Source organism: Podarcis liolepis (genome assembly GCF_965112155.1).
Source record: "Podarcis liolepis genome assembly, chromosome: 2".
In the NCBI taxonomy this organism is placed as follows: Eukaryota; Metazoa; Chordata; class Lepidosauria; order Squamata; family Lacertidae; genus Podarcis; species Podarcis liolepis.
Window position 1 is genome coordinate 127493254 of NC_139555.1, and position 25523 is coordinate 127518776.

General features: G+C 45.6%; 4 protein-coding genes across 6 annotated transcripts in view; all 4 read right to left on the minus strand.

Moving 5' to 3' along the window:
- The window catches only part of LOC310701556 (uncharacterized protein), a 72679-nt gene extending 67558 nt beyond the window's left edge, over positions 1-5121 (minus strand). Inside the window, exon 1 of the mRNA XM_083492647.1 lies at positions 5004-5121. The gene's annotated coding sequence lies outside the window, so the exon portion shown is untranslated. The remainder of the gene's footprint in view (positions 1-5003) is intronic.
- The window catches only part of LOC310699313 (uncharacterized protein), a gene marked incomplete at its 3' end in the record, with an annotated part of 89747 nt that extends 65554 nt beyond the window's left edge, over positions 1-24193 (minus strand). Inside the window, exon 1 of the mRNA XM_083486959.1 lies at positions 23726-24193. Coding sequence (XP_083343085.1) covers positions 23726-23987 — 262 coding nt within the window. The 5' untranslated portion in view covers positions 23988-24193. The remainder of the gene's footprint in view (positions 1-23725) is intronic.
- LOC310699314 (uncharacterized protein) overlaps positions 1-25523 on the minus strand; it is a gene marked incomplete at its 5' end in the record, with an annotated part of 338944 nt that overhangs the window by 282265 nt on the left and 31156 nt on the right. Inside the window, 2 exons of the mRNA XM_083486960.1 lie at positions 12498-12580; positions 13932-14179. The remainder of the gene's footprint in view (positions 1-12497; positions 12581-13931; positions 14180-25523) is intronic.
- Positions 1-25523, minus strand: part of LOC310701854 (uncharacterized protein) — a 175018-nt gene that overhangs the window by 102364 nt on the left and 47131 nt on the right. Inside the window, exons 1-2 of one of the 3 annotated variants that reach the window (XM_083493305.1) lie at positions 23090-23246; positions 11643-14444 (exon numbers count right to left, since the gene is read on the minus strand). In XM_083493305.1, the coding sequence (XP_083349431.1) occupies positions 13444-14364 (921 nt within the window). In that variant the 5' untranslated portion in view covers positions 14365-14444; positions 23090-23246 and the 3' untranslated portion in view covers positions 11643-13443. Of the gene's footprint in view, positions 1-11642; positions 14445-23089; positions 23247-25523 lie in introns of those variants that run through there. The other 2 variants (XM_083493306.1, XM_083493304.1) reach the window with 2 other exon arrangements.

Below are 25523 nucleotides of genomic sequence, written 5' to 3' on the forward strand. Positions count from 1 at the left end.
ATATTACTACTTATTTGTCATTTATAGATGTAACAATATATAGCTCTTTGTGTTCCATATAAGGACAGGAGGATATGGGTATCTTAAAATTGGTTATAGCAATCAGCCAATAGGAAATTCAAGCAGGCTGATTGAACAGAGGCAGCCACAGGAGGAGCAAAGGGGGGTGGATTAAGGAAATATAAGTGCTGGCCATAATGGCAGGAGGCCAGGCCAGAGCTTGGTAACCATATACCACTGTGCCTCTCATTTATTTGTCTGACAAATAAATTATTATTTTAATTTCTCTGTTGCTGCGTTGAATATTTCATTCCAGCTAAGCGTTAACCACAAGCAGGGTGCTACATTTTATGGTGCCGTGACTCGGATAAGTGGTCTGCTGGAACGCAGCCCCTTCGCCTCACTGGGCGGGGTACAAGAGAGAAGACAACTGATTGCCTACCCAAGCGCGCACTGGGAAAATTTTTTCCAGGGGAACGCAGCAGTCTCGTCTGTCTGATACCCTGCCCACCGACGGCGACGGACCGGGGGGGACCAGAGAAATAAACAGGGAACCAGCTAAGGGTAAGTGCACTAAAGGGTTTTGGCCCTCCAATTAATTGGGAGGAAGAGAAGTCCTGATCAAACTTCTGCGTCTCAGTAAAGGGGAACTGAGTACGCTAGGTGGCTGGGTATATCAGATGGTGGTCTGGTGGGGGAAAAGGGAAGAATGGGAGGTAGTGTGTGGTGAAGTATCTGGCGCATTGCATGTGTGAGAAAGTACAATGTGTAGCTGACCTAAGTGTGGAGTGAGTACTACTTCGTTTCCCAGTAAGGTGTGTGTGTGAGTGACTGAGTGGATACTTCACAGGGCCATACAATGGGAGTTGGGGGTTCAAAGGGGGGAAGTACACCTTTTGAATGTATGTTAAATAATTTTAAGAAAAATATCTTCAGGAGGCATTGGAGTCCTATAATGAAGCCCAAGCAGAAGTGGTTATTCCACCTGTGAGTCCCAGTAGAACTCCATCTACAGTCTCCTTTAGTGGAACAACTAATTGCCCACCCCAAACCCCTGTACATCCAAGTCCTAGAGAATTATTACAGAAGTTACAGGGAGACCTTGATCGGTCAGCAAGCAATACAGCCAGGCGTATAAAGCTGCTAAAAGAACGCCTTGGGACAAATACCATCCCCTATGATTTGAGGCCCCTAGAGCAAAGCGAAGAGAAAGATCACGTAGTAGCCCCTCTTAGAAGAGTATTTGATGCACTTGAGGAGCCTGTGCTGGTTAATGGGCAACCCAGACCACGGCCACCTCGAACTTCGATCCTCCAGTACATTCCATTCACAACTACGGATCTGATGAATTGGAAAACACCCCATCTTCCGCAGAAAAACCTCAGGCTATGATGGACTTGGTGACTTCAATAGTAAATACTCATAGTCCTACTTAGACAGATTGTCGCCAGCTCCTGAATACTCTCTTCACCACTGAGGAAAGGAGAGACATAATTGAAAAGGCACAGATATATTTGCGTGAGCAGGCCAGAGTGGGAAATATTTATAATATTGATCGTCATCTCCAGGACAACTTTCCCTTGGAAGATCCTAATTGGGATCCAAACAATGCAATTCACCTGGCCAGGCTTACTACCTACCGCCAGACGCTTGTGCAAGGTATCTGCAGGGCATGCCAGAAGCCCACTAATATGTCTAAAGTCTCAGGAGGGTAGACGTGTTACCCATAACACTGTTTCGTGTTCGGTGCACACCCACAAAAAGACTTAAGTTGTCACCTTTTGAGCTCCTGTATGGGAGGCCGCCCTCCTTTGTTCAGGATATTCCAACTGACCTCAAACAAATAGGAGACCATGCGACACAGGGACAAGTGCAATCTCTCTCCCGTGTTTTTGTCTCTCTCCCGTGTTTGTTTGTTTTTTTATCTTAACAGGTGGGCCCTCGAGCGCACGCCGTGCAGCATTGCCGTGCCGATTCATCAGCTTCAGGCTGGCATAGCATATGGGTGAAAGAGTGGAAACGTGATCCACTTGCACCTAAGTGGCGTGGACCTTACACCGTCTTGCTCTCTACTCCAACAGCGGTGAAGGTAGCTGAGGTGACCCCCCTGGATTCATCACTCCCGTTTGAAGAAGTCCGAAGGCAGTTGGACGTGCAAAGGTGACCCCTCTAATCCTCTTAAACTGACTCTCTCCAAAAACCCCTGTATCTAGCCCTACGGGGAACGGGCTAGGTCACGGGCAACATTAGACGACCGGCCTGCTGCAGCCACACCCTGGAAGCTGGCTGACTTGCGCACGCCTGAAGCTTGAGGAGCGTCTGAACCAGCGACTGTGAAAGGGAAGATTCTCTTATACAATTGATTGACTGCCCCCTTGTGGAACAATTATCAGAGATATTACACATTGGGGATCCTTGGGATATATGTTTTGGTCTTGGTGGTTCCCCATTTCTGTCACTGGGGGAATTATATAGGGGCTAATATTTTTATGCTATCACAATAAGGTAATCTTTTGTGGAAGGAATGCATATGCTAGACACCAACATGATTTTATTATTAATCCTGATCCCTTGGGAAGGGGAAGGGTCCTTGAATCTGACCAAATTTGCTAAATATGGATTCCGCTATGACCACAATATGTGGGTAGGTTTAGCTGAAATGGTAGGCAATGTTGCAAATAGGACCAATTGCCTTGTTTGCTCTCTTGGGCCAGATGATTCAGAGGGAGGTATGCCCTTATTACCGATACCATTAGATGCCATTGGTATGGTAAGCGAAATGCCACACCAAGCAGAAGTACAGAATTTCCTCGGATGGAACTCAACTAAACATTACGAGTTATACCTGTACAAGGGGAATTCTGTGTACATAAATCATCAGATGCAGCTGATTCTACCATGATAGGCTCTTCTCATTGTCACTATACTTGGGATTATATTAAGAATAGTCATACCTGGGCAAACGGTACTACCTATTGAACTCGGAATACCTTGCCCTGTGCACCTCCTTTTATTCATGCATGGAAAGTGGTATGGAACATAACTGTGACAGAGAAAGGCAATCTAACATACTGCACTGTGAACTCTATACCCCTTGTGATATTTCGCCTTATGCACTCCACGTACCAAAACCCTCAGACCCGATGGTTGTGGTGGATATGTGGAGAATGGGCATACAAGAAACTCCCTTCCAAATGGAGTGGGACTTGTTTCCTGGGATGGGTATTACCACCAATGTGGATTATGCCCACTAGTTCAGCTAAGCGAACACGAAGAAACGCTGATATTTCTCATATAGCAGGAGGAAGTACCCAAAGTTGGAGCGGTACTGATGATTGGCCACCAGAGCGCATTATAGCCTATTATGATCCTGCCTCCTGGAATCCTGGTGAGCTCATACAAGGGGCACGGGATCCTATTTATAATCTAAACAGAATAATTCGATTGCAAACAGTAGTGGAACTTGTAACCAATGTAACGGCCCAGAGTTTGAGACTTATTGCATAACAGCTGGATGAAAGTAGAGCCACCACTTTGCAGCTGAAAATGGGAATGGATTATGTATTTGCCAAGCAGGGAGGCCTATGTGGAGTCTTGAACTTGACAGGGAATGCCTGTTGCTTTAACATTTCAGATAATGGTGAGGCAATCCGTGTGTTGGCCACATGTCTTGCTTGTTTTTCTTGACAGTAGTAGTGATGGTTTTATGTATGGTGCCATGTATCATTTCATGTTTTAGAAGTACAATTAGCAAGATGATTTCGAATGAAACTCTACCTCATATCATGGCCCTATACACAGCTTTAACTCAGGAATATGATGCAGTTCAAGCTATCCAGGACGCTTGGTAGCAAGGTCCTTGAGCTTGAAAAGGGGGGAATGTGGCATCTGAATATAGACTGCATTTTTAATCAAGGCATATATTGGCTTATATCTTGATCAGGTAAATGGGCTTAGACTTTCAAAAGTTTCATGCCAGGCAGACCAGCTGTTCAGAGAGCCTTGGCAATGTTTTCCTCCTAGACAAGGCCCCCCCCCCTTTCAATTTATAGCAGAAAACAATTCTCAAAGTCGTAAAAGCTGGAATTACAGGCTGAAATAGACCCAACATAATTAGGAATGGGTAAATAGTAAAATAAAACCGTTAAACTTGAGCCACAGGACAAAAGGCCAAGAGCACATGGAAAAGAAAGCAACCGGCTGGAGAAGGGGGGGAAGTGTAAACAGGGGAAGAGGCTTTTTTCCCTATTTTATTTTGAGGCTGTAAACTGGTCCATCCTTTCCTTTGAGAAGGCTTATTCTTCTTAAAAGGCTACCTATGTTATGTACTAAATATATTTGCTTAAATGTAATTATACAAAGGATCTAGAAAGAAAGAAATGTTAAATTCTTATTTCATAGAGTCATATTGCTGTAGGAGACCAGGGGGGCAGATGAGCCTAGCCCCCCTGCCAGAAATGAGACGCCATCCGAGCTATCCTGATATATTAGTTGTCAGACATTTGTTTAGAAACCTTCAAATGAAGGAGATCTTTCAATGTTGATGTGAAACTCAAGATCCTTGACATATGTTTAAGATAAAAATTTAAGATTAACCATTTGTTTTAGAAGGCAATAGGGCAAGGAAGGCAAGAGGTGAGCTGGTAATTAAGATTCCTTGTTGAGACACATGTAAGATATATTACTACTTATTTGTCATTTATAGATGTAACAATATATAGCTCTTTGTGTTCCATATAAGGACAGGAGGATATGGGTATCTTAAAATTGGTTATAGCAATCAGCCAATAGGAAATTCAAGCAGGCTGATTGAACAGAGGCAGCCACAGGAGGAGCAAAGGGGGGTGGATTAAGGAAATATAAGTGCTGGCCATAATGGCAGGAGGCCAGGCCAGAGCTTGGTAACCATGTCGACGGGCCCCAGGGAGGGTGCTCTCCTTGCGGGGGGGTCTCTTCCTCCTCCTCCCCCCTCTATTCCCCCCCTTCTCTCCCTCCCCCTTTACCTCTTGGTCCTCCGCCTCCCTGGCTCCGGATTAGTCCGCTCTCCTTGTCTGCAAGAGAAAGGGCGACGGGGGGGGAGGGGGGGCTCTTCAGCGACGCCCCTCCTCCTCCTTTCCCGGTCTGGCCACTTCCGGCGCATTTCCCAGCGCCACTTCCGGCGCCTTTCCCGACGCGCGTGTCCCTAGAGCCACGTCTGCAAGAGCAGCCCCCCCTCCCCGTGTCCGGAGGGGAAGGCGAGGGGGCGGCGCTGCCTCTGGCCTCCTGCTCTGGGGGCTCCATGGGGACCCGGCCCCCGCCCCCCCCAACTGGGCAAGTGGAGGCCGGGGGAGGGTCTCCTTCTGGGCCTCCTTCTGCATGCCAAGCCCTCCGCCGGGGTCCTTCTGCAGGCAGAGCAAGGGCTGCAGTGCTGAGCTTCGCCCCCTGACAGCCCAGCCCAGCTTCAAACACCAGCCCCTCCCCCCCCCTGGATTGAGAGGTGTTCTTGAGTGTGGCCTTGTCACTCACATGCAAGACCACAACAGTCCTGTGAGAGGAAGGGGGGGGAGCATTTCTGCAGGCTGATGTCCATCCATCCATCCAGCTGCCCAGGCCCCAGCACCTCCCCCTAAGAGGGAAGGGTCCCAGTCTGGAAATCCCCCCTTCCTGCTGGAGATGAGGCAGTGAGGGATTCCAGACATACAGAGGCGTCCTTGCTCTGGAATTCCCTTGCCAGCAGGGAGACTTCAAAAGCCCCCCCCATGCCTCCCCCTTCCCTCATTTAGTAGGGAGACTTCTCATCTTGTGGTTGGGTCATTTCAAATCCAGTTTTTCTCTCTCTCCCTGCAATTTTAAGCAATTCTGGCTCTTGTGATCCCTGCAGGGTATTCTCCCAGTTTTTCTCTCTCTCCCTGCAATTTTAATACTGTTGTTGGTTTCCTTGTTTAAATTATTCTGTTCACGACTGATATTTCACACAGCGTTTGTGAATGCAAAGCAACTGTGGCTCTTATGATCCCTGCCGGGTATTAAGTGTTGTTCTAACCTCCCTATTGCAGGTGGAAAGAGGAATGTGGGGCTTGCTTATAATATCTTAGGGTGGCAGGATTAAGATTTGGGACTGGGACTTTCCAATTCAGAGCCACTTTTTGCATGAAATTTCTTCCAACTACTGGAGGAAAGTATGTCTGAGGTTTATGACAGAAATAAATTATTACGGGTGAATTTAATGCAGTAGGATCACTGGACTATAACAGATCACTGAGGGAAAGTGTCTCAGAAGAAAGCAAAATACCAAATACAGTACTTTTTTGATATGGTTACAACAATGGATCTACTAGATCAGGGGTCAGCAGATTTTTCAGCAGGAGGCCAGTCCACTGTCCCTCAGACCTTGTTGGGGGCCGGACTATATTTTGGGGGGAAATGAGCGATTTTGGCCCGCCCGCAAAGAGGCCTGAAGATGTTTGGCTTTACCTGTCCCAGTTGTCGTCCCAATAGCCCCAGTTGGGCTTCTCCAGCCAGGTGCCAGGGCAGGGCAGGAGGCTGCGTTGGCTGGTGAAGACAGAAGCAGCAGCCCTGGCGGAACCGCGGACGGAGGCAGGGGAACCAGGGCGTTGCTGGAGCTTTTACCCACCAACTGCTGCTGCTTCCCAACCCGCAAGTGGCAGCTGCGGCCGCTGCAACAAACCGCCTGAACGCCATGGGAGGAATGAAGGAGGGAGGGGGTGACGAAGAAAGCGCGTGAGGAAGCAGCACGGAGAAGGGGCACAGAAAAGGAAGGAAGGGCGGACTGAGGGAGAGGGAGGAGGAGCAAGAGGAAAACGCAGCAGCAGCCGGCAGCCAGCGTCACCCCCCCTTCCCAGCGCCACCCTTCTGAGGCAGGCAGGCGGGTGAGCCGACTCCCCCCGTTGATGGCACCCGGTGTGGGACAAGATTGCTCGTCCCTGAGGAGAAAGTGCTGCCGGGTGAGGGAGAGGGAAAGAACGTGCGTGCTGGCAATCCACGCCCGATTCCCGGACCGTCCGCAGTCCGGATCTAGAAGGCAATTGCGCCTGATCCGGCCCACAGGCCTTAGTTTGCCAACCCAGATGCTTGGAGATTCAGACCCCCATTAGAACAAGAGTAAACATGTTCTTCTGATTCAAAGGATTCTGCGGGAAGAAGAAACATGATCTGGATATTGAAGGAACTGCCTACAGGATTAAAGACTGTAGAGATCCAACTGGCTACTTCTTGAGAATACAGACATTTTAGATTTGGAAGGGTTTAATAATGTTTTTGGATGGCATGCATATATATGGTATGACAAGGTAAAAGCTCAAAAAGTTTTTAAAAATCATATTGTTAGGAAAGCATTATATCATGTTTGGATTAGATATAAAGATTTGTTGGAAAATAAAACCCCAAGGTGGTTGTCACCAATGGAGGCTGTTACGGAAGGGGGGGGGCATGTCTTCTTCACTACAATATATTTGCTCAATTTCTCTAGGACTCCATCACCCCTCCCCTGTCCTCCATAATCTCTCAAGTAATCCTGTCAAAATCACTCTGCCAAACCTTTCCTCCGGGCAATGCCAGGTGACAGACTACGTGTACATGGACCATTGTCTTCTCAGGATGTGCTTATCTGCGCATATCTCCAGCTCTGCATATTCCCCCCTCCCTCCTCCATATGTTAATCTGTGTAACCCAACCTCTTAATGTATTCATGATGTAACTGGGATGTATTTTGCACTGTATTCTGGGATATGGAGGGAAATTTCAAAAGTTCATGTCACCCCTTTCTCTGGGTTCAATCTCGCCTTGAACCTGTTGCGCAATAAACTTGGATCTTCTGCAGTTTGCTCCTGCGTCCGGCTGAGCTCATTTTTCTTCCGCAGGGACCCACGGACTTAGTCCGATGAGCTGGGTGGCAGAGTAACCCCGCACCCAGATTTTAGCCGTAACAGTTGGCGCCCCAACGTGGGGCTTGCGGTTCTCCCGAACTGCTGACTGGGGGCCCCGAAATCTTCAGCCGGCTCCAGGCCATTTTGCCTGGGAAGATCCTTTTGGACCCCCAGCCATCTTCTGGGCGGTAATCGAAAGCCCTAGGAGTTCAGCCGGGGAGCAAAAGAGGGATCCAGCCGGCTTATTCATCGATCCCGGGATCATCATAGAAGACACGTGAGTATAAGGAAAAAGGAAAATCCAGTGCACTGGTGGGAAGGGGGTGGAATCTCCTGGCAACTGAATTCTCTGCCCTCCTCTCTATCGCTCCTTCTTGCCTTTCTCTTGGTCCGGTTAGTGAGAGAGACCGTGGACCGCTGCTCAACCCGAAAGGGGGGTTCTGAGCTCTATCTCTTTTCCTTAAAATCTCCAGCCAGCCGCACCAATTGGGAGCCCGAAAGTAAGACGGAGAGACCCGACTTGAAAGATAGCCGACTCTCCGCAACGGGCATCCCAGTTGAAAGCAAGGGGTTGGAGCTCTCTTTCTGAACTTCCCGAGCGCCCTTACGGAGGGGGCAGGAAGGGGTCTGGCTTTCTGTATCAATCCCAGCCGCACCGGTCGGAGCTACGTACCATGTGTATCGTAAGCCCGCTTCCGAAAGCAAGGTGGATTTTCGATTCAAAATTCTATCCAGGGATCACCCGATCTGGCACCGCATGGTGCGGGCGTCCAGTAGGGCCCCTTTTCCTGAGATGTGACGATAGGTAGGAGGTTGCCAGGAGGGATAGCCCATGAGGAATTGGGCAGGACCGGCAGAGTGGAAAGAGACCCCAGGTTATAGGAAATAAGGAAATAAGGAAATAGGAAAGGGAACGCAAGGAACCGGATAGCTAGAGCTCTCTAAAACCCACTAAGGAAGTTGCCAGGCAACTAGAAGCCCCTTCTCTTCTTTACTATACGTCCCTGTACTAAGCATACCAAACCCCTAGACATACCAATCCTTACAGACCCCTTTCTTTCCCCCTTTTCTGTCTAGACACGCGTGAATCATAAAGGGGTACCCAGTCAACCAAGCGTTGTGAGCCCTGCCAGTTTGATTAACTGGTGGTGTGTTTAAAGAGGCAAGGAGGCTCATAAAACCATGTGGGACCTTCCTACTAATTTCACTTAATGAAGCCAAAGGTAGTGGCCCAACTCCTTGCAATAACCAACTAAAGGATGAGAATATATATGTTTACATGTTGTCTGTTATGTGTGTTGTCTGTTCCTTCTGTCTCTGGCAGACTGCCTTTCTTAAGTGTGCATAGTTTAAACTGCAAGCTTGCTTCAAAATTTTAAATCTAAGGAAACCATGCTGGACCTTAGCAGTCCTAAATAAGACAAAAATTGAGAATGAAGTGTGCAAATGTTTGTTATTTGAGAGGGGCTCCAAAAGAGAGTTTTCCTCCCAAGTGGTAAAACCTAATGTTTCTGCTGCAAAAGCCTAGTTGAGCCAATTGCTCTCAAGCTAAAATGCAGTGTATGTATTTCATTAAGCATATGCCTATGAAAGTATGGTGTTCCTTCTAAGAAAATTATGTGAGTCCAGTTTTAACTTTGATTTGGTTATTGTGAGAGTTATTGTAAGGCTCCTGATATCAGTCTCTATAAGACGTCCTGGCCTCTTTTCTTAGAAAATGCCCCACCCCTGTTTCATTCTGTCTCTTTCAGGGTTTTTTCCCCCTTCTCCTTCTTATTCTGTGAAAAAGTTTAATATGGAGGCCAAATGGCCAAAATACTGGGAAATTTTGGAACAAGAGGGGGACAAACTGAAATTACAGAGTTATGAGAAATTGAAGTCTAAAGTATGAGATTGGCTCCATTATTATCAAATAATGGAAGTGTGTAAACAGGACAGGAAAATTGGCTTCCAGGTGGAGAAATCAAAACTAGAAACAGAACTGTTAGAACCCACTACAAAGAATTTGTCAAGAATGTATAACTTGTTGCTGAAATGGAATACACAAGATGAAATTGTTAAATCAGCTATGATTAAGTGGGCACAAGACATTGGTCATAACATTATGTATAAAGTTCACGGCATGTAATGCCTTAAGAGAGAATATTATGAAAATGATTTACAGGTGGTACATGACCCGTCAAGCTTGCAAAAATTTATCATTTGCCCGATAATAAATGCTGGAAATGTAATGAAACTGAAGGTACTTTTTACCACCTTTGGTGGACGTGTCCGAAGATTAAGGCTTTCTGGGAAATGATATATAATGAAATGAAAAAGGTACTTAAATGTACTTTTCCCAAGAAACCAGAAGCCTTTCTCTTGGGCATTGTCGACCAAGTGGTGTTAAAGAAAGATAGGACTTTTTTTATGTATGCTACTACAGCAGCAAGAATTCTTATCGCAAAGTATTGGAAGACACAGGATCTACCCACTCTGGAAGAATGGCAGATGAAGGTGATGGACTATATGGGACTGGCTGAAATGACTGGCAGAATCCGAGACTAAGGGAAAAAGACGGCGGAAGAAGATTGGAAGAAATTTAAAATTTATCTTAAGAAATATTGTAAAATTAATGAGTGCTAAAATGTTGAGGTTATAGAAAAAAGGGGATTACAGCTGCAAAAGATCAAGTAAAAGAAAAGAATAAGGGAAAATTAGATAAATTTAAGGGGGAGGATTTGCTGAAACAAATTTGGAAATTCAGATGTAGAAAGGGGAGGTATGGGGAAGTCGGTAAAGTAAGGTTTAAGAAAAAAGGATTTGAAATTATACATCTGCCTATCTCCCATTCCCACCACCCTTCTGAGTAACACCCCTCCCCACCTTCTCACTATATAGAAGGATCTGGCAACTTCTGTTTCAGTGTATCTGAAGAAGTGTGCATGCACACGAAAGCTCATACCAAGAACTAACTTAGTTGGTCTTTAAGGTGCTACTGGAAGGAATTTTTTTTATTTTGACTGAATTACAACATATTCCAATTACGTTAGAGTATCAAAAAATGTTAAAAACATTTGGAAATATAGGGGAGGATGAAACTTTCACTTTTACGAAGAATTTCAACCATAAAGAGAAATGTTTTACCTAAGATACTGTTTTTATTTTAAATTACCAATAATAAATAATACAAGCTTCTTTAACGAATGGCAAAGAGATATTTAATGATTACTCTGGCGGGGGGAAACACCAAGAATAAAGTATAAAATTTTGATAGATGCTAAAAATAGAGGTGGCTTCGCACTGCTAGATTTTCTACTACGAGGCAGCCTCTTTGTGTTGGTTAAAAGAATGGATATTGTTGGACAACACACTATTGCTGGATACTCAGTGGAATCTCGGTTGTTGAACGCTTCGGAAGTTGAACGTTTGGGGCTTTCAAACGCCAAGAACCCAGAGGTGAATGCTTCCATTTTTGAACGCAATTTGTAAATAAAATTATATACAGTGGTGCCTCAGGTTAAGTACTTAATACGTTCCAGAGGTCCGTTCTTAACCTGAAGCACCACTTTAGCTAATGGGGCCTCCTGCTGCTGCTCCGCCGCTGGAGCACGGTTTCTGTTCTCATCCTGAAGCAAAGTTCTTAACCTGAAGCACTATTTCTGGGTTAGCAGAGTCTGTAACCTGAAGCGTATGTAACCCAAGGTACCACTATATTAATAAAATTATCTATATATAAAGCAATTGAAACACTTCCCACACTGTTGGGTTGAAATAAGCGAAAGACGAATGGCAAGGTGTCATACGGGAGGCATCTCTCGAGCAAGTCTCGGAGGGTCCCTTTTATTGAATATTACAACATTACATATGTGCTTGTTGCTGATTGGTTCACATGAATACAATGCAAGGGTTGAATATAGGTATTAATCATCAATAGATTAAAGGGTGGGAAAGGGAACACAGAATTGGACAGGCGTGAAACCTCCTTATTAAACTATTAACTAGTGATTGAGTATCAAGACTTAAACTATTACTAATGATTGATTTTGCATGACATGAAAGAACATAACAATCGTGTTCCGTAGATGTGGTCAACAATGCGTTAAGAACAGGTCCTGAACTCAATGTGAACTGATCAGAACATTCCCAGACCCATGCGTAGAGGCAAAAACATCCCAACATCCATCCCAGCACCACACTCCTTCCATTCAAACCATTTTAGATTTTTCAGTTTGTGGATTGTAGGGTTTCAACTCTTAAAGCTTTTACTCCTTGCGAGTCCATTGATGGTTTCTAAGAACATCAGGACTGAAGCTCTATGTACGCTCCATATACGTAAGTGGTTTTCCCTTTTTCAGTTCGCTGATGTTTGCTAAGGTTTCCACTTCTATTGACGCTCCTTCCACACTCCATACATTTATTTGCTTGTCTCCGAGTGAGTCTGTTGATGTCGTCTAAGTTTCCTGTGTGTGAAATTAGGGTTCCACTCTGAAAGAAACTCTTTCAACTCTCCATACATTTAAATGGTTTCTCCCGTGTGAGTCCGTTGATGTCTTCTAACATTTCCAACATTGGTGAAGCCCTTTCCACACTCCTTACATTTAAATGGTTTCTCCCCTGTGTGAGTTTGATGATGGATACTAAGTGCTGCACCATCAATAAAGCTCTTTCCACATTCCATGCATTTAAATGGTTTCTCCCCTGTGTGAGTCCGTTGATGTTTTCTAAGTGTTCCACTGCGATTGAAGCTCTTTCCACACTCGGTGCATTTAAATGGTTTCTCCCCAGTGTGAGTTCGATGATGGGTTCTCAGCTCTCTTCTCTCAATAAAACTCTTTCCACATTCCATGCATTTTAATGGTTTTTCCCCTGAGTGAGTCCATTGATGTCTTCTTACTGCTCTATTAGAAGTGAAGCTCTTTCCACACTCCTTACATTCAAATGGTTTTTCCCCTGTGTGAGTCCGTTGATGGATTCTAAGTGTTCCACGATCAAGGAAGTTCTTACCGCAATCCATGCAATTAAATGGTTTCTCCCCTGTGTGAGTCCGTTGATGGATTCTAAGGCTTCTGCTAGTAGTGAAGCTTTTTCCACAATCCATACATTCAAATGGTTTCTCCCCTGTGTGAGTTTGATGATGGATACTAAGTGCTGTACCATCAATAAAGCACTTTCCACATTCCATGCATTTAAATGGTTTCTCCCCTGTGTGAGTCCGTTGATGTTTTCTCAGTGTTTCACTGTGACTGAATCTCTTTCCACAATCCATACATTTATATGGTTTTTCCCCTGTGTGAATTCGAAGATGGTTTCTAAGTGTTCTACTAACAGTGAAGCTCTTCTCACACAGCATACATTTAAATGGTTTTTCCCCAGTGTGAGTTTTATGATGAATATTCAGTCCTCTCTTTGTACTGAAATTCTTTCCACACTCATTCCACAAACATTTAAATGGTTTCTCCCCTGTGTGAATCCGTTGATGGATTCTAAGGTGTCTACTTTGACTGAAGCTCTTTACACATTCCATGCATTTGAATGGTTTCTCGCCCGTGTGTGTCTGTTGATGTTTTCTAAATGTTCCACTATCGGTGAAGCTCTTTCAACACTCCATACATTTATATGGTTTTTCCCCTGTGTGGGTTCGTTGATGGTTTCTAAGGTGTCCAATCTGACTGAAGCTCTTTCCACACTCCTTACATTCATATGGTTTCTCCCCCGTGTGCGTGTGTTTATGTATACGAAGGTTTGAACTCCAACCAAAGCTTTTTCCACACTCCATGCATTTAAATGGTTTCTCCCCTGTGTGAGTCCGTTGATGAATTCTAAGGTCTCCACTCTGACTGAAGCTCTTTCCACACTCCATGCATTTAAATGGTTTCTCCCCTGTGTGAGTCCGTTGATGAATTCTAAGGTGTCCACTCTCAGTGAAGCTCTTTCCACACTCTATGCATTTAAATTGTTTCTCCCCTGTGTGAGTCCGTTGATGAATTCTAAGGTTTCCACTCTGACTGAAACTCTTTCCACATTCAATGCACTTAAATGAATTCTCCCCCGTGTGACTCCGTTGATGAATTCTAAGGTCTCCACTCTGACTGAAGCTCTTTCCACACTCCATGCATTTAAATGGTTTCTCCCCTGTGTGAGTCCGTTGATGAATTCTAAGGTCTCCACTCTGACTGAAGCTCTTTCCACACTCCATACATTCAAATGGTTTCTCCCCTGTGTGACTCCGTTGATGAATATTAAGGTGTGCACTCCCACTGAAGCTCTTTCCACACTCCATACATTTAAAAGGTTTCTCCCCAGTGTGAGTCCGTAGATGAATTCTAAGGCTTCTGCTAGTAGTGAAGCTCTTTCCACACTCCATGCAATTAAATGGTTTCTCCCCTGTGTGAATCCATTGATGGATTCTAAGTTTTCCACTGTCAGTGAAGCTCCTTCCACACTCCATACTTTCAAATCGTTTATGTTCTCTCTTTTCACACTCCATGTCTTTAAATGGTTTCTTCGTTAGTCCCATTGGACATGGCCCACCAGAATTCTGACTGCCTTCTCCATTATCTTCTTTCAATGGGGTGGGGAGAAAATCCTATTTGTTTTCTAGGAAGAGAACAAAGTACTATTACAGTTAGCACCTGCTCTTATTTTAACGTCTTGTACTATCTATCCTGTCCTCCATATGTTCCAAATTTTTAGGAAAGGCAAATGAAATAATTTAAAATAATGGTAACGCATCATCAGCCTTTTATAACCCTTAATTATTGTTAATGAAGCAGCATTATCTTTGAATACGGTGGAACTGTGGACTTTACGTTTTATAAAAAGTGGTTTCTCACAGGAACGGGAGCTGCTCTATGTTCCATGAACCTGGCCAAGATTCATCAGGGTCCACCATCAAGTTCATCATGAAGTTCTTCATCCTCTGCACTATAATCCTCCACCCCTTGGGGCACATTTTGTCCTCTTCGACCTCTAGATCTTTATTCATCACCTGCACAGTCCATTTGGCCTCAGGAGGTCCATACTGACCATTTTGGGAGACGCATATATAAGTCTAGTGACAAGGCTTGGTGCTTGTGGTCGGTTGAAGGAGTGCTCAGTTGGAGAATGTTCTTGGGGTTGGACCTCCATCTCTCAGCCTTGCATTATGGAATGGAGAGAGCTGGAGATGCAGAAGGAAAGCAGCTGGAGCCTGACTGCTGGGATGCCCAGATTGAGATACCCACCCCAATTATGATTTATAATAATTATATGCCACCGGGTCTCGCACCTGCCTCCTGACACTGGCTTATCTTAGTGGAGATTCCCTGTCCAGGCCTCTCTCACTGTTCTTCCTCCTTTGCCCTGGGTGGCCAAGGGCTTCTGGATATTCTAGCTCTGTTCCAACTGGGAATTATTTATTAAATTTGTATACCTCTCTTCATATGAAGATCACAACATAAAAATATGTGTGACACTGAAATAGTATTAAAGGTGAATAACACTGATTGTTGGAAAGAAAAGAAAGAAGATGAAACCCATGGTGTGTCCTCCTGAATGTAATATAATAATAATAATAATAATAATAATAATAATAATAATAATAATAATAATGAAGTGTAAAGAAGAAACCAATCTTCAAATCAGTTTCATATTCCCTGGCTGTATTTCTCAGCCATGATTGTGACTCAGAATCTTAGCCACACTTTTTTCCAGAATATCAACTGGATCTCTTTGTAATAGGAGCCAGACATCCCTGGGATTTCATCCAAACATTCCTTTAGTGTGGGCAGCAGCAGCAGCGGAGGAAGGAAGGAAGCAATTTGGGGGAAACGATTTCCTTCAGAAGGTCTTCCCCAGCGGCCAGCAGGGTTGATAAACTGCTCAGTGTGGACACCTTGGATTTATAGTGTTAGGGTCTGGATACCAATCACAATCCCTTGGAAATGTCTCAAGAACCTTTAAGATCCTGTTCCACCAACTCCCACGTAACACTGAGCCCTAGAGGAACCTTCTATGCTGAGTTGAGGCATCTCTGGCCCTACAGATGTGGTTGGACTCAAAGTACCACCTGCCCAAGCAAGGATGGCCCATGGCCAGGAAGGATGGGAGTCTTATCTGGGGGGGGGACAAATTTCCCATTCTTCCCCCTCCTCTGAAAATGCGGAATGGGGGAGGTGGGGCACATTGACGCAAGGGGGACATTGACACCCCAACAATATTTCAATATCGAGAAATGATATCCGTGTCGTGACATCACCCAAATGTGCCTATACATGTGTGAGTAGAACAGTTGCAACTGTGCTGGCCGCCAGTTAGCCGGCCAACAACAGCCCTGCAAAATAGACCAGAGTTGCTACGCGCTTTTGGGACTTGGAAGAGTAACTTACGGCAACCGTAAAGGGCAGTCCAGTGTCGTCATTACGGGGGCCTCTTTTAAATAGGGGCTGGTGTTTGAACTTGGGCTTTGCTAAGGTTACGGAAGGGGGGCACTTGTGTGAGAGCAGGTTTCTTTGGCCGTCTCCCCCTTCCTTGCTTGCCCCTTCTGCGTTCCCATGGCAAGTCCAGCCGAATTCGACTATGGCGTGTGGTACATATCTCTGCCTTCAGACAGAGGCAGCCAGGCAGCTTTCCGGGTCATGTGCCCAACTTTTCATGAGCCGATATTAAATCCCAAAAGAACTACAGCTGCTTGTTACAAAGGGAGGGGGCCAATTCCGGTAGGTTTATGATATTAACTCTTTCCATGCTCATTTCTGATGCTCAGAAGCAGGTGACCCTTTCCTAGACCTTCCTGATGACATTCTCAGTCTGACACACAGTATTTACACAGAAACACGGATCAAACACAAAAAAACCCTTCACATAACTCCCATTCTAAAATACACTGAGACTATTTTATAACATATCCCCGCTATAACACACAAGTTCTAATTAAGTCCTAATATTTACTATACCTAAACATTGAGCACCACAGACCAATAATAATAATAATAATAATAATAATAAAATTTATTATTTTTACCCTGCCCAGCTGGCTGAGTTTCCCCAACCACTCTGGGCGGCTCCCAATCGAGTGTTAAAAACAGTAAAGCATGAAATATTAAAAACTCCCTAAACAGGGCTGCCTTCAGATGTCTTTTAAAAATAAGATAGCTGCTTAATTTCTTGACATCTGATGGGAGGGCATTCCACAGGGCAAGCGCCACTACTCAGAAGGCCCTCTGTCTGGTTCCCTGTAACCTCACTTCTCGCAGGGAGGGAACCGCCAGAAGGCCCTCAGTGCTGGACCTCAGTGTCCAGGCAGAACAATGGGGGTGGAGACGCTCCTTCAGGTATACAGGACTGAGGCCGTTTAGGGCTTGAAAGGTCAGCACCAACACTTTGAATTGTGCCCGGAAACGTACTCAAATATTCCTCTGCAGTAAAGGAGGCAAATGGAAGCCTTCCCATTTTCTTTGTGCTTACGAATACTGTGTTAAGGAGGGATGAACAGGGTGGGCCTGTGACCTGGATTCAGGAACTAAAGTATTTACCTCATGGAACTTTGAAGTGTCAGGCATAGCCCTACTGGCTTTAGCCCAAACGTAGCAGAGTTTTCCTGCACAGCGAAGAAGCTAGTTGAGGTGGTAATGACTAGTCAGCTAGACTCAGAATAACTATTTACAGGATTTATTAAAAGGAAAAAATAAAACCAGCAGAGTTTCTGCATACAAATAAAAGCAAAATAAATCCTCTCTTTCTCTCTCTCAAAACCATACACAGCACTTCTAACTCCTAACACACCTCACACCAAACTGTGCTAGCAATCCTAGATAACAGAGTTGAGTGCTGCTCGTTAACCAATCAGAGTGAGTAGTTTCTAGGTCAAGCAGACCTGGGCTTTCTGCCAAGAGTAAATTGACACCAGCTTGAGTTAATTGGTGAAGCTAGAATCTGCAAGTTTCCCACGAGAACCAATTAACAGAAACTGAACACCCCCTCACAGATTCTGCTGAACAATTAACACCAAATACACCTATGTAGGAGATTATTTTTCCAGCAAACCTAAACCCTTGCACATTCGCTTGTTCTTTATCTTTGCCAATGGTTTAGTTAATACATCTGCTACATTTTCTTCACTTGATACATAAGTACAGGTGATTACATTGTCTTGTACACAGCAACGTACATTTTGGTATTTTACAGAGATATGTTTGGAACGCGATTTGAAACCCTCTGTTTTACTTAAGGTTATACAAGCTTGATTATCAATGTAAACTTGTACTGGTTCTCCACAATTTACATTTAAATCTGCTAACAAATGCTTGAAATAAATCACCTCGTTGCACAATTCACTCAATGCGGCGTACTCTGATTCCGTTGATGACACACTTACAACGTCTTGCTTGCGTGACCGCCAGCTGATTAAAGCTCCACCGACCATTATGACTAGTCCTGTGACAGATTTTCTATCTGGCAAATTTCCCCAGTCACTATCACAGTAGCAACTCAACATTTCACCCTCTGAAGAATTTAATTGTAACATATAGCCAATTGTCTGTTTGAGATACCTCAGAACTTGTTTTACCCCTTTCCAGGCATTTAGTGTGGGTTTTGAGACCAATCTACTTAATATGCCTACTGCATAGCTAATATCAGGTCTGGACCACTGTGCTAGATACAATAAACTTCCAATTACAGAGTGATATACATCAGGATGTTCAAATTCAGGACCCTCATCTATATGAAGTGTTTTTATGAAACCTGGATCCATAGGCACCGCTGCCCCTTTGCAATCCTGCATCCTGTATGTAGTCAGTAGTTGTTTAACTTTGTTCTGCTGACTAATTAGGCAGCTGCCATCTTGGGCCCAGCACACTTCCAACCCTAGATATGTCCTAACCGGGCCTAAGTCTTTCACTTTGAACTTACTGGACAATTGCTTGGCAAACCTTTTAGTTTGTTTATCTGTTTTGCAAGCATACAAAACATCATCTACATAAATCAGACAAAACTCTTGATCACTGCCTGTACCACGTACATAAACACAATTGTCAGCTGTACTCTGCTTGAAACCAAATGACACTAAGGCCTCATGGAAACATTTGTTCCAAGATCTTGCAGCCTGTTTGAGACCATATAGAGCTTTGTTTAATTTCAACACTCTATTGGAACCTGTCTCATAACCAGGCGGTTCGGCTAGATACAGGTCTTCTGATATTGATGCATGTAAATATGCAGTCTGGATATCAAAATGGTTTAACAGGAGTTTTCTCTTTGCTCCAAGCGTTAGAATCAGCCTTACACTGTCCCCCTTAGCAGTAGGGGAAAAAGTTTCGTCATAATCTTTTCCAGGCCTCTGAGAGTATCCTTGAGCCACTAAACGAGCTTTGTATTTGTACTCTCCTGTCACCAGAGGTTTAAGTTTGTACACCCACCTGCAGCCTACAATCTTTGCCCCCTCAGGCGCTGCTACTGGTGTAAAAACCTTGTGCTCATTTAGAGAGGACATCTCTTCCTCCATTGCCTGTTTCCAGAGCTCTGCCTCCTCTTTTGGTAACTTTAACACCTCCTGGAAACTCTTGGGCTCTGCAATTACACTAAACACATTTGCAGTATCTGGAGAAAAACGCACTGGAGGCACTCCTTTGTTTTGTCTTTTAGATCTTCTGGGAGAAAATTTTTCTTCTGACCCACTTTCCTCCTGAGAACTACGACCTCTCTTTTGTTGCTTAGCAACTGGTCTCTGGCTAACTCCACTTTCTTGAGAGCTCTTATCTGAACTTTCCTCCCCCTCAGACTCTGACTCTCTGTGTTTACCTTCAGAGTCATGAAGCTCCTGGGAAGGTTCAAACCAAACCTCAGTATTGGCATGTAGTCTCTCCCAGCCACTATGTTCACAAAAACTGGCATTCCTGGAGATCACAATGCCATTTGTCCCTTCAGCAAAGCGGAAACCTTTTCCCAGCTCCTGGTAACCCACAAACACTAACTGTTTGGTCTTAGGATCTCCCTTCTTTCTCATTTGTTTTGGAATTAATACCCAGGCTTTTGATCCAAACACATGCAAATGGTCAATTTTAGGTTTTTTCTGAAACAATTTAAAGTACGGGGTTGTACCTATTGTTTGATGAAAGAGCCTATTTTGGAGATAACACGCGGTGAGCATGCTCTCCCCCCAATAAGACATGGGCAAATTAGCATCATCAAGCATGGCAAACATCATATCTTGTAAAGATCTGTTTTTTCGCTCTGCAACGCCATTCTCCTCTGGGGAAAAAACGTTCGTTTTTCTATGCCCAATGCCACGCTTTTGTAACCAATCTCTAAAGGCATTTGACATAAATTCGCCACCTCTGTCCGTCTGTATCCTTTTGAGTTTAATGGACAGAAATCTTTCCACAGATGCCACCCAGCCTTTAAACTTAGTGAACACGTCACCCTTATTCTTCATGGGAAAAACCCAAGAATAACGCGTGGCGTCATCCACAATTGTTAGTGAAAAACGCGATCCACCCCTGCTTACAGCAAATGGACCAATTACGTCCATGTGAACCAGCTGTAGCGGTGACTCACTAACTCTGTCACTTCTGGGGTAAGAGACTCTGTGGGTTTTAACCTTTTTACAAACATTACAATCAAGGTACTTGTTACAACTCTTTAAATTACCCCCATCAGCCAATTCAGACATTTTTAGTACACTTTTCCAGCAAGCATGCCCCATTTTCCTATGCAATAAATGCACACAGTTGTCATGTATAGCTTTGTTATTCACTGCAGGCTGAGATTTACTGACTACTGCTGCAACTTGAGATCCTGCTTTAAGCCAAAACAAGCCTCCCTCTGACTTAGCAGTGCCTAAAATCTCACCAGCCTTCTTAATAATGCAACTGTCTCCTTCAAAATACACTTTAAACCCAGCTTTTAGCAAACAATCTACAGACATCAGATTGCTCCTTAATGACGGCACACAAAGTACATTTTGCAGGCATTCACGAAGACAAGGAACAAAAACTGCACCCCCCGAAATCACTTCGGAAGTACTTCCGTCTGCTAGAGCCACCTGGCTGCGCTGTGCTGAGTTCTTGGAAACAAACAATTCATCTGAATTTACGATGTGGCGAGACGCTCCCGAATCGACCACCCAGACCGCTTGTTTCTCATCAGCAATCTTGACCTCGCCGGTCACCAGCTGAGCCGACTGTTTTCGTTTGAAGAATTTCTTTTTACGCTGCTGCTGCTGCTGATCTCGTCTCTGCTCCTGCACCGGCAACTGAGACTTGACCAACTCCGGACATTGTCGTTTTAGATGCGCTGAAGACCCACATCGGAAACAACGCCTAACAGCAAACGCTGACTCCTCACCAGTACGCTGCTTTTGCTTCACCTCTGGCACGGCATGAGAACTCCTTCCAAACCGCCCACCTGTAGAAGCCTCTGCAGCCAACAACCTTTCTTGCCTCTTCTGCCATTCTTCAATCAAACGCCCAGTAACGTAACTGACTGATAAATCACGCTCCTGTATGCCTTCTAGAGACAAAACTAAATTATCCCAGCTTTCCGGGAGAGAACTCAAAATAATAGCCACCTTCTCCTGCTGGTCTAACGCACAGTCTCTTTCCTGGAGCGCAGAAAACTTTAACTGTAAACTGTGTAGGTGTTCCTGCATTGTAACCCCAGGCTGTAACATTGCCTTGTACAATGCCTTGCGAATGAACAGCTTGGAAACCGCTGTCTCACGCACATGGAGTTCTTTAAGTGCTTGCCACACACCTCTAGCTGTCTTGATTCCCCTCACATATGGCAACTGGGAATCTTCCAGCCCCAAGACAATTGTGGCCCTTGCTCTTTGGTCTTTATCGAGGTCTTCATCATCAGGCTTCGCAGGAAACTTACTCACCACTTGCCAGAGACGATCCCTCTGCAGCACTGCCTGCATGCGTTCCGACCACAGCAAGTAATTGGAGTCATTCAGACGCTCAAAAGCCATCTGAACTGGTTGTGAGGCCATCTTGAGAGCGATGTCCCTGGAACCCGGAACCAGCTACTCACGACCACCGAGAGAGAAAACAGGAACCACAGCACCCAGCACTCACACGCTGCAGCTGTTGTCCTTGTGTCCACTGCGTCACCAGCTCACAACAGTCAGGAACCAGCCAGAGAACAACAACTTCTGGGACTACTGGAACCAACGCCGTTGATGCTGACACCACCGCAACTCAGGCTGGCAGCACAATGCCCATAACCTCATGGAACTTTGAAGTGTCAGGCATAGCCCTACTGGCTTTAGCCCAAACGTAGCAGAGTTTTCCTGCACAGCGAAGAAGCTAGTTGAGGTGGTAATGACTAGTCAGCTAGACTCAGAATAACTATTTACAGGATTTATTAAAAGGAAAAAATAAAACCAGCAGAGTTTCTGCATACAAATAAAAGCAAAATAAATCCTCTCTTTCTCTCTCTCAAAACCATACACAGCACTTCTAACTCCTAACACACCTCACACCAAACTGTGCTAGCAATCCTAGATAACAGAGTTGAGTGCTGCTCGTTAACCAATCAGAGTGAGTAGTTTCTAGGTCAAGCAGACCTGGGCTTTCTGCCAAGAGTAAATTGACACCAGCTTGAGTTAATTGGTGAAGCTAGAATCTGCAAGTTTCCCACGAGAACCAATTAACAGAAACTGAACATTACCATCACAAAAGAATGGCCAGGCTGCCCAGGTAATGCAGTTAGTGACCATTAACAGGTATCCTTGGGGACAGGTTTTTGCTGTGGACCGCCTCCTGTGATCTATTCCTGCTGTAGAAAGTCTCCTTCTGTATGATATGGGGGGGGGGTCTTGGGTGGGCAATTTGAAAAGACTATATAAGGCCTTGCACACCTCCCTCCTGGTTGTGGTGAGGGGGGGACATTGTTGCAATAGCGTAATAAAGATCAGGCTTACTAGCCGCTTTGCTTCTCCGTATTCTCTGCTTGGTCTCTGTTATTTTCTCCTACCTATATGGAACCCACTTAAGGACTATATGGGCTCTTGGATACCCCATAAGGGGAAAGGAGCAGGTTTTCCTTACAACAAAGGTCGTAAGACTATGTTTGGTTGGCACGCTTATTTATGGCAGGATAAAACTAAAACACACAAGAGCTCTATGAACCAGGTTATTCAGAAAATCATTTTTACAGTATGGGATAAATCTGCTGGAAAGAAAACCACCTCTTTGGCTCCAACCCACAAAAGCAACAGCTTTTTAAAAAATGCAATACGGAAGAAGCAATGGGCAACTTACAGAGATCTTTTGGACTTTTCGGAAGAAGAAATAAAACTGAATAAACAGGATGAGGTGGGAGGTGTGGTGGCGGATTGGTTTCAATACCATCAAATCATCTTGTTTGGACAAGATAAAGGGAGAGGTTTTTGGACTGAAAGTTCACAGTTTGAAAGAGATATTATGGCGAGGAAAGAAAAAGTGTTTCCCAAATTTCAGGTAGAAAATTGTCCCAAATTTCAGGTAGAAAATTGTCCAATCTGAAGAAGTGTGCATGCAAACGAAAGCTCATCCCCAGAACAAGCTCAGCTGGTCTCTTGGGGACCCAGCCAGGCGCCCCACGACCCCAGGGAGAATGGGGGGCCTCAGCCCCACCCCCAGCCCTGCTTGGGCTCCTCCTTCCCCTTCCCGCCAGGGCAGCTGAGCCTCTCTCGGCCCCCCAGGAAGGAGAAAGGGGAGTCTGGCGGGGCTGCTGCTGCTGCTGCCCAGGAGACCTTGCAGGTCTGGGGTCCCCCCTTCCCCCCCCCCTGGGTCGGGGCCTGGATCGGGGCCCCTGTCGACGGGCCCCAGGGAGAGCGCTTTCTTGGGGGGGGTCTCTTCGTCGTCCTCCCCCCTTATCCCCCCCTCTATCCCCCCCTTCTCTCCCTCCCCCTTTACCTCTTGGTCCTCCGCCTCCCTGGCTCCGGATTATTCCGCTTTCCTTGTCTGCAATAGAAAGGGCGGCGGGGGCGGGGGGAGGGGGGCTCTTCAGCGACGCCCCTCCTCCTCCTTTCCCTGTCTGGCCACTTCCGGCGCATTCAGCAGCGACACTTCCGGTTCCTTTTGGGATGCGCTTGCCCCTAGAGCTACATCGACAGAGCAGCCCCTCCCTGTGTTGGGATGGGAAGAGGACGGGGCGGCGCTGCCTCGGGGGCTCCATGGGGACCCGGCCCCCCTCCTTCCTCCTCCCCACAGCAGGGGGCGAGATGGCTGCGGGGGGGGCATCATATCTGGGGGGGACCTGGGTTTGCGGGGAGAGAAGGAGGTGGTTCTCAATCTGCAAAGAGGGAGGCTGGGAGGGGAGAGGCTGAGTGAGGAGGAGGGAAGGGCTGCCCCTCCCCCTGTGGGTCAGGAGAGCGGGGGAGGGGCTGAGTGAGGAGGAGGGAAGGGCTGCCCCTCCCCCTGTGGGTCAGGAGAGTGGGGGAGGGGCTGACCCAGGGAAGCCAGGGGGGTCCTCTGTGAAGCCCAGAGATGGACCCAGCCTCGGGGGTGGGAAGAGACATGGGGCTGCCTGAGAGAGAGAGAAGGGGCGCTTCCTCTCCTCTCCCCCTGTAGGCTTATGCCTTTTACTTTGCCAGAGAATTGCTTACCCGCGTCCCCAGGGCCGAGAAGAGAATAAAAAAATTCCAGGAAAGTTTCTTCTTTGGAGAAAAGAGTTTTATTGCAAATCTGTGCACAGAGACAGTCAGCAGAATATAGTTTCTGAAATCTGACTGTGTTGTTACCATGTTCAGCAAGCATTTTTATACCTGAAAGCATTCACCCTCCTCCCATGCCTCCCCCCAAAGCTTCCCCAATCAGCTGGCAAGTTTTCAACTTATTACCTTTTAGGGCATATCAATATTTGCTGGCTAAGGCTGCTAGCTAAGCACTTCCCCTGCTGGTTAAGCATTTCCTCTGCTCAGTAAGCACCCTCTCCCACCTCCTTGTACACGTGTCTTCTTTTGCTAGCTAAGCATTCCCTTCGTATCTCTTCTAATCTTGCATTACTTAAAGCAGAAGCAAAGCAGGAAACAGCTTGCTAGTGGTTTTTAGTCAACAGCAGTTTCTGGCTAGGCAGGAAACGACCTCCTGACCTGTCTGATTTAGACTTCTGCAAGTAACTGCATTTTTGAGTTTAGCAGAGTGCAGGAATTTACTATGTGTAGATAATATTAATGATTAACCGTTCCCCTCTCCCTTCACTCCCTCCTCTTCTTCTGAACAACCTAATACTTAGGTTCGTTCTGGGGTATGGGCCTATACTCCCTCATCACAGCGACGACCGTGGGTCCTATCTTTCGTGACAGGAGTCTTTGCATCATTTGCTGCAAGCATTGCAATAAGCAGGGGATACAGAGGCAAAGAAGCAAAAGGATTAATAGCGGTCCTGCTAATAATACTATAACATTCCTGAGCCAACTGCCATGAGGGAGCCAGGAATACAACCAACCCCATGCATCACTCCCTGTGGCTTTCAGCGGGTTTTCAGCTATCATTGCTTCCATGTGGTTGATGGTGGCTGAAATACTGACATTATGATCTGGGATGAACATACAACAATGAGAATGAACCAGGGCACAAACCCCACCCTTCGAGGCCAACATCACATCCAAAGCATAGCGATTCTGTAGGACAACCTCCCTCATAGCAGTCACCTCTCGATTGAGCTCCTTTAACGCTTTTATGGTATCATTGAATAATCCTTCTGTCCAAT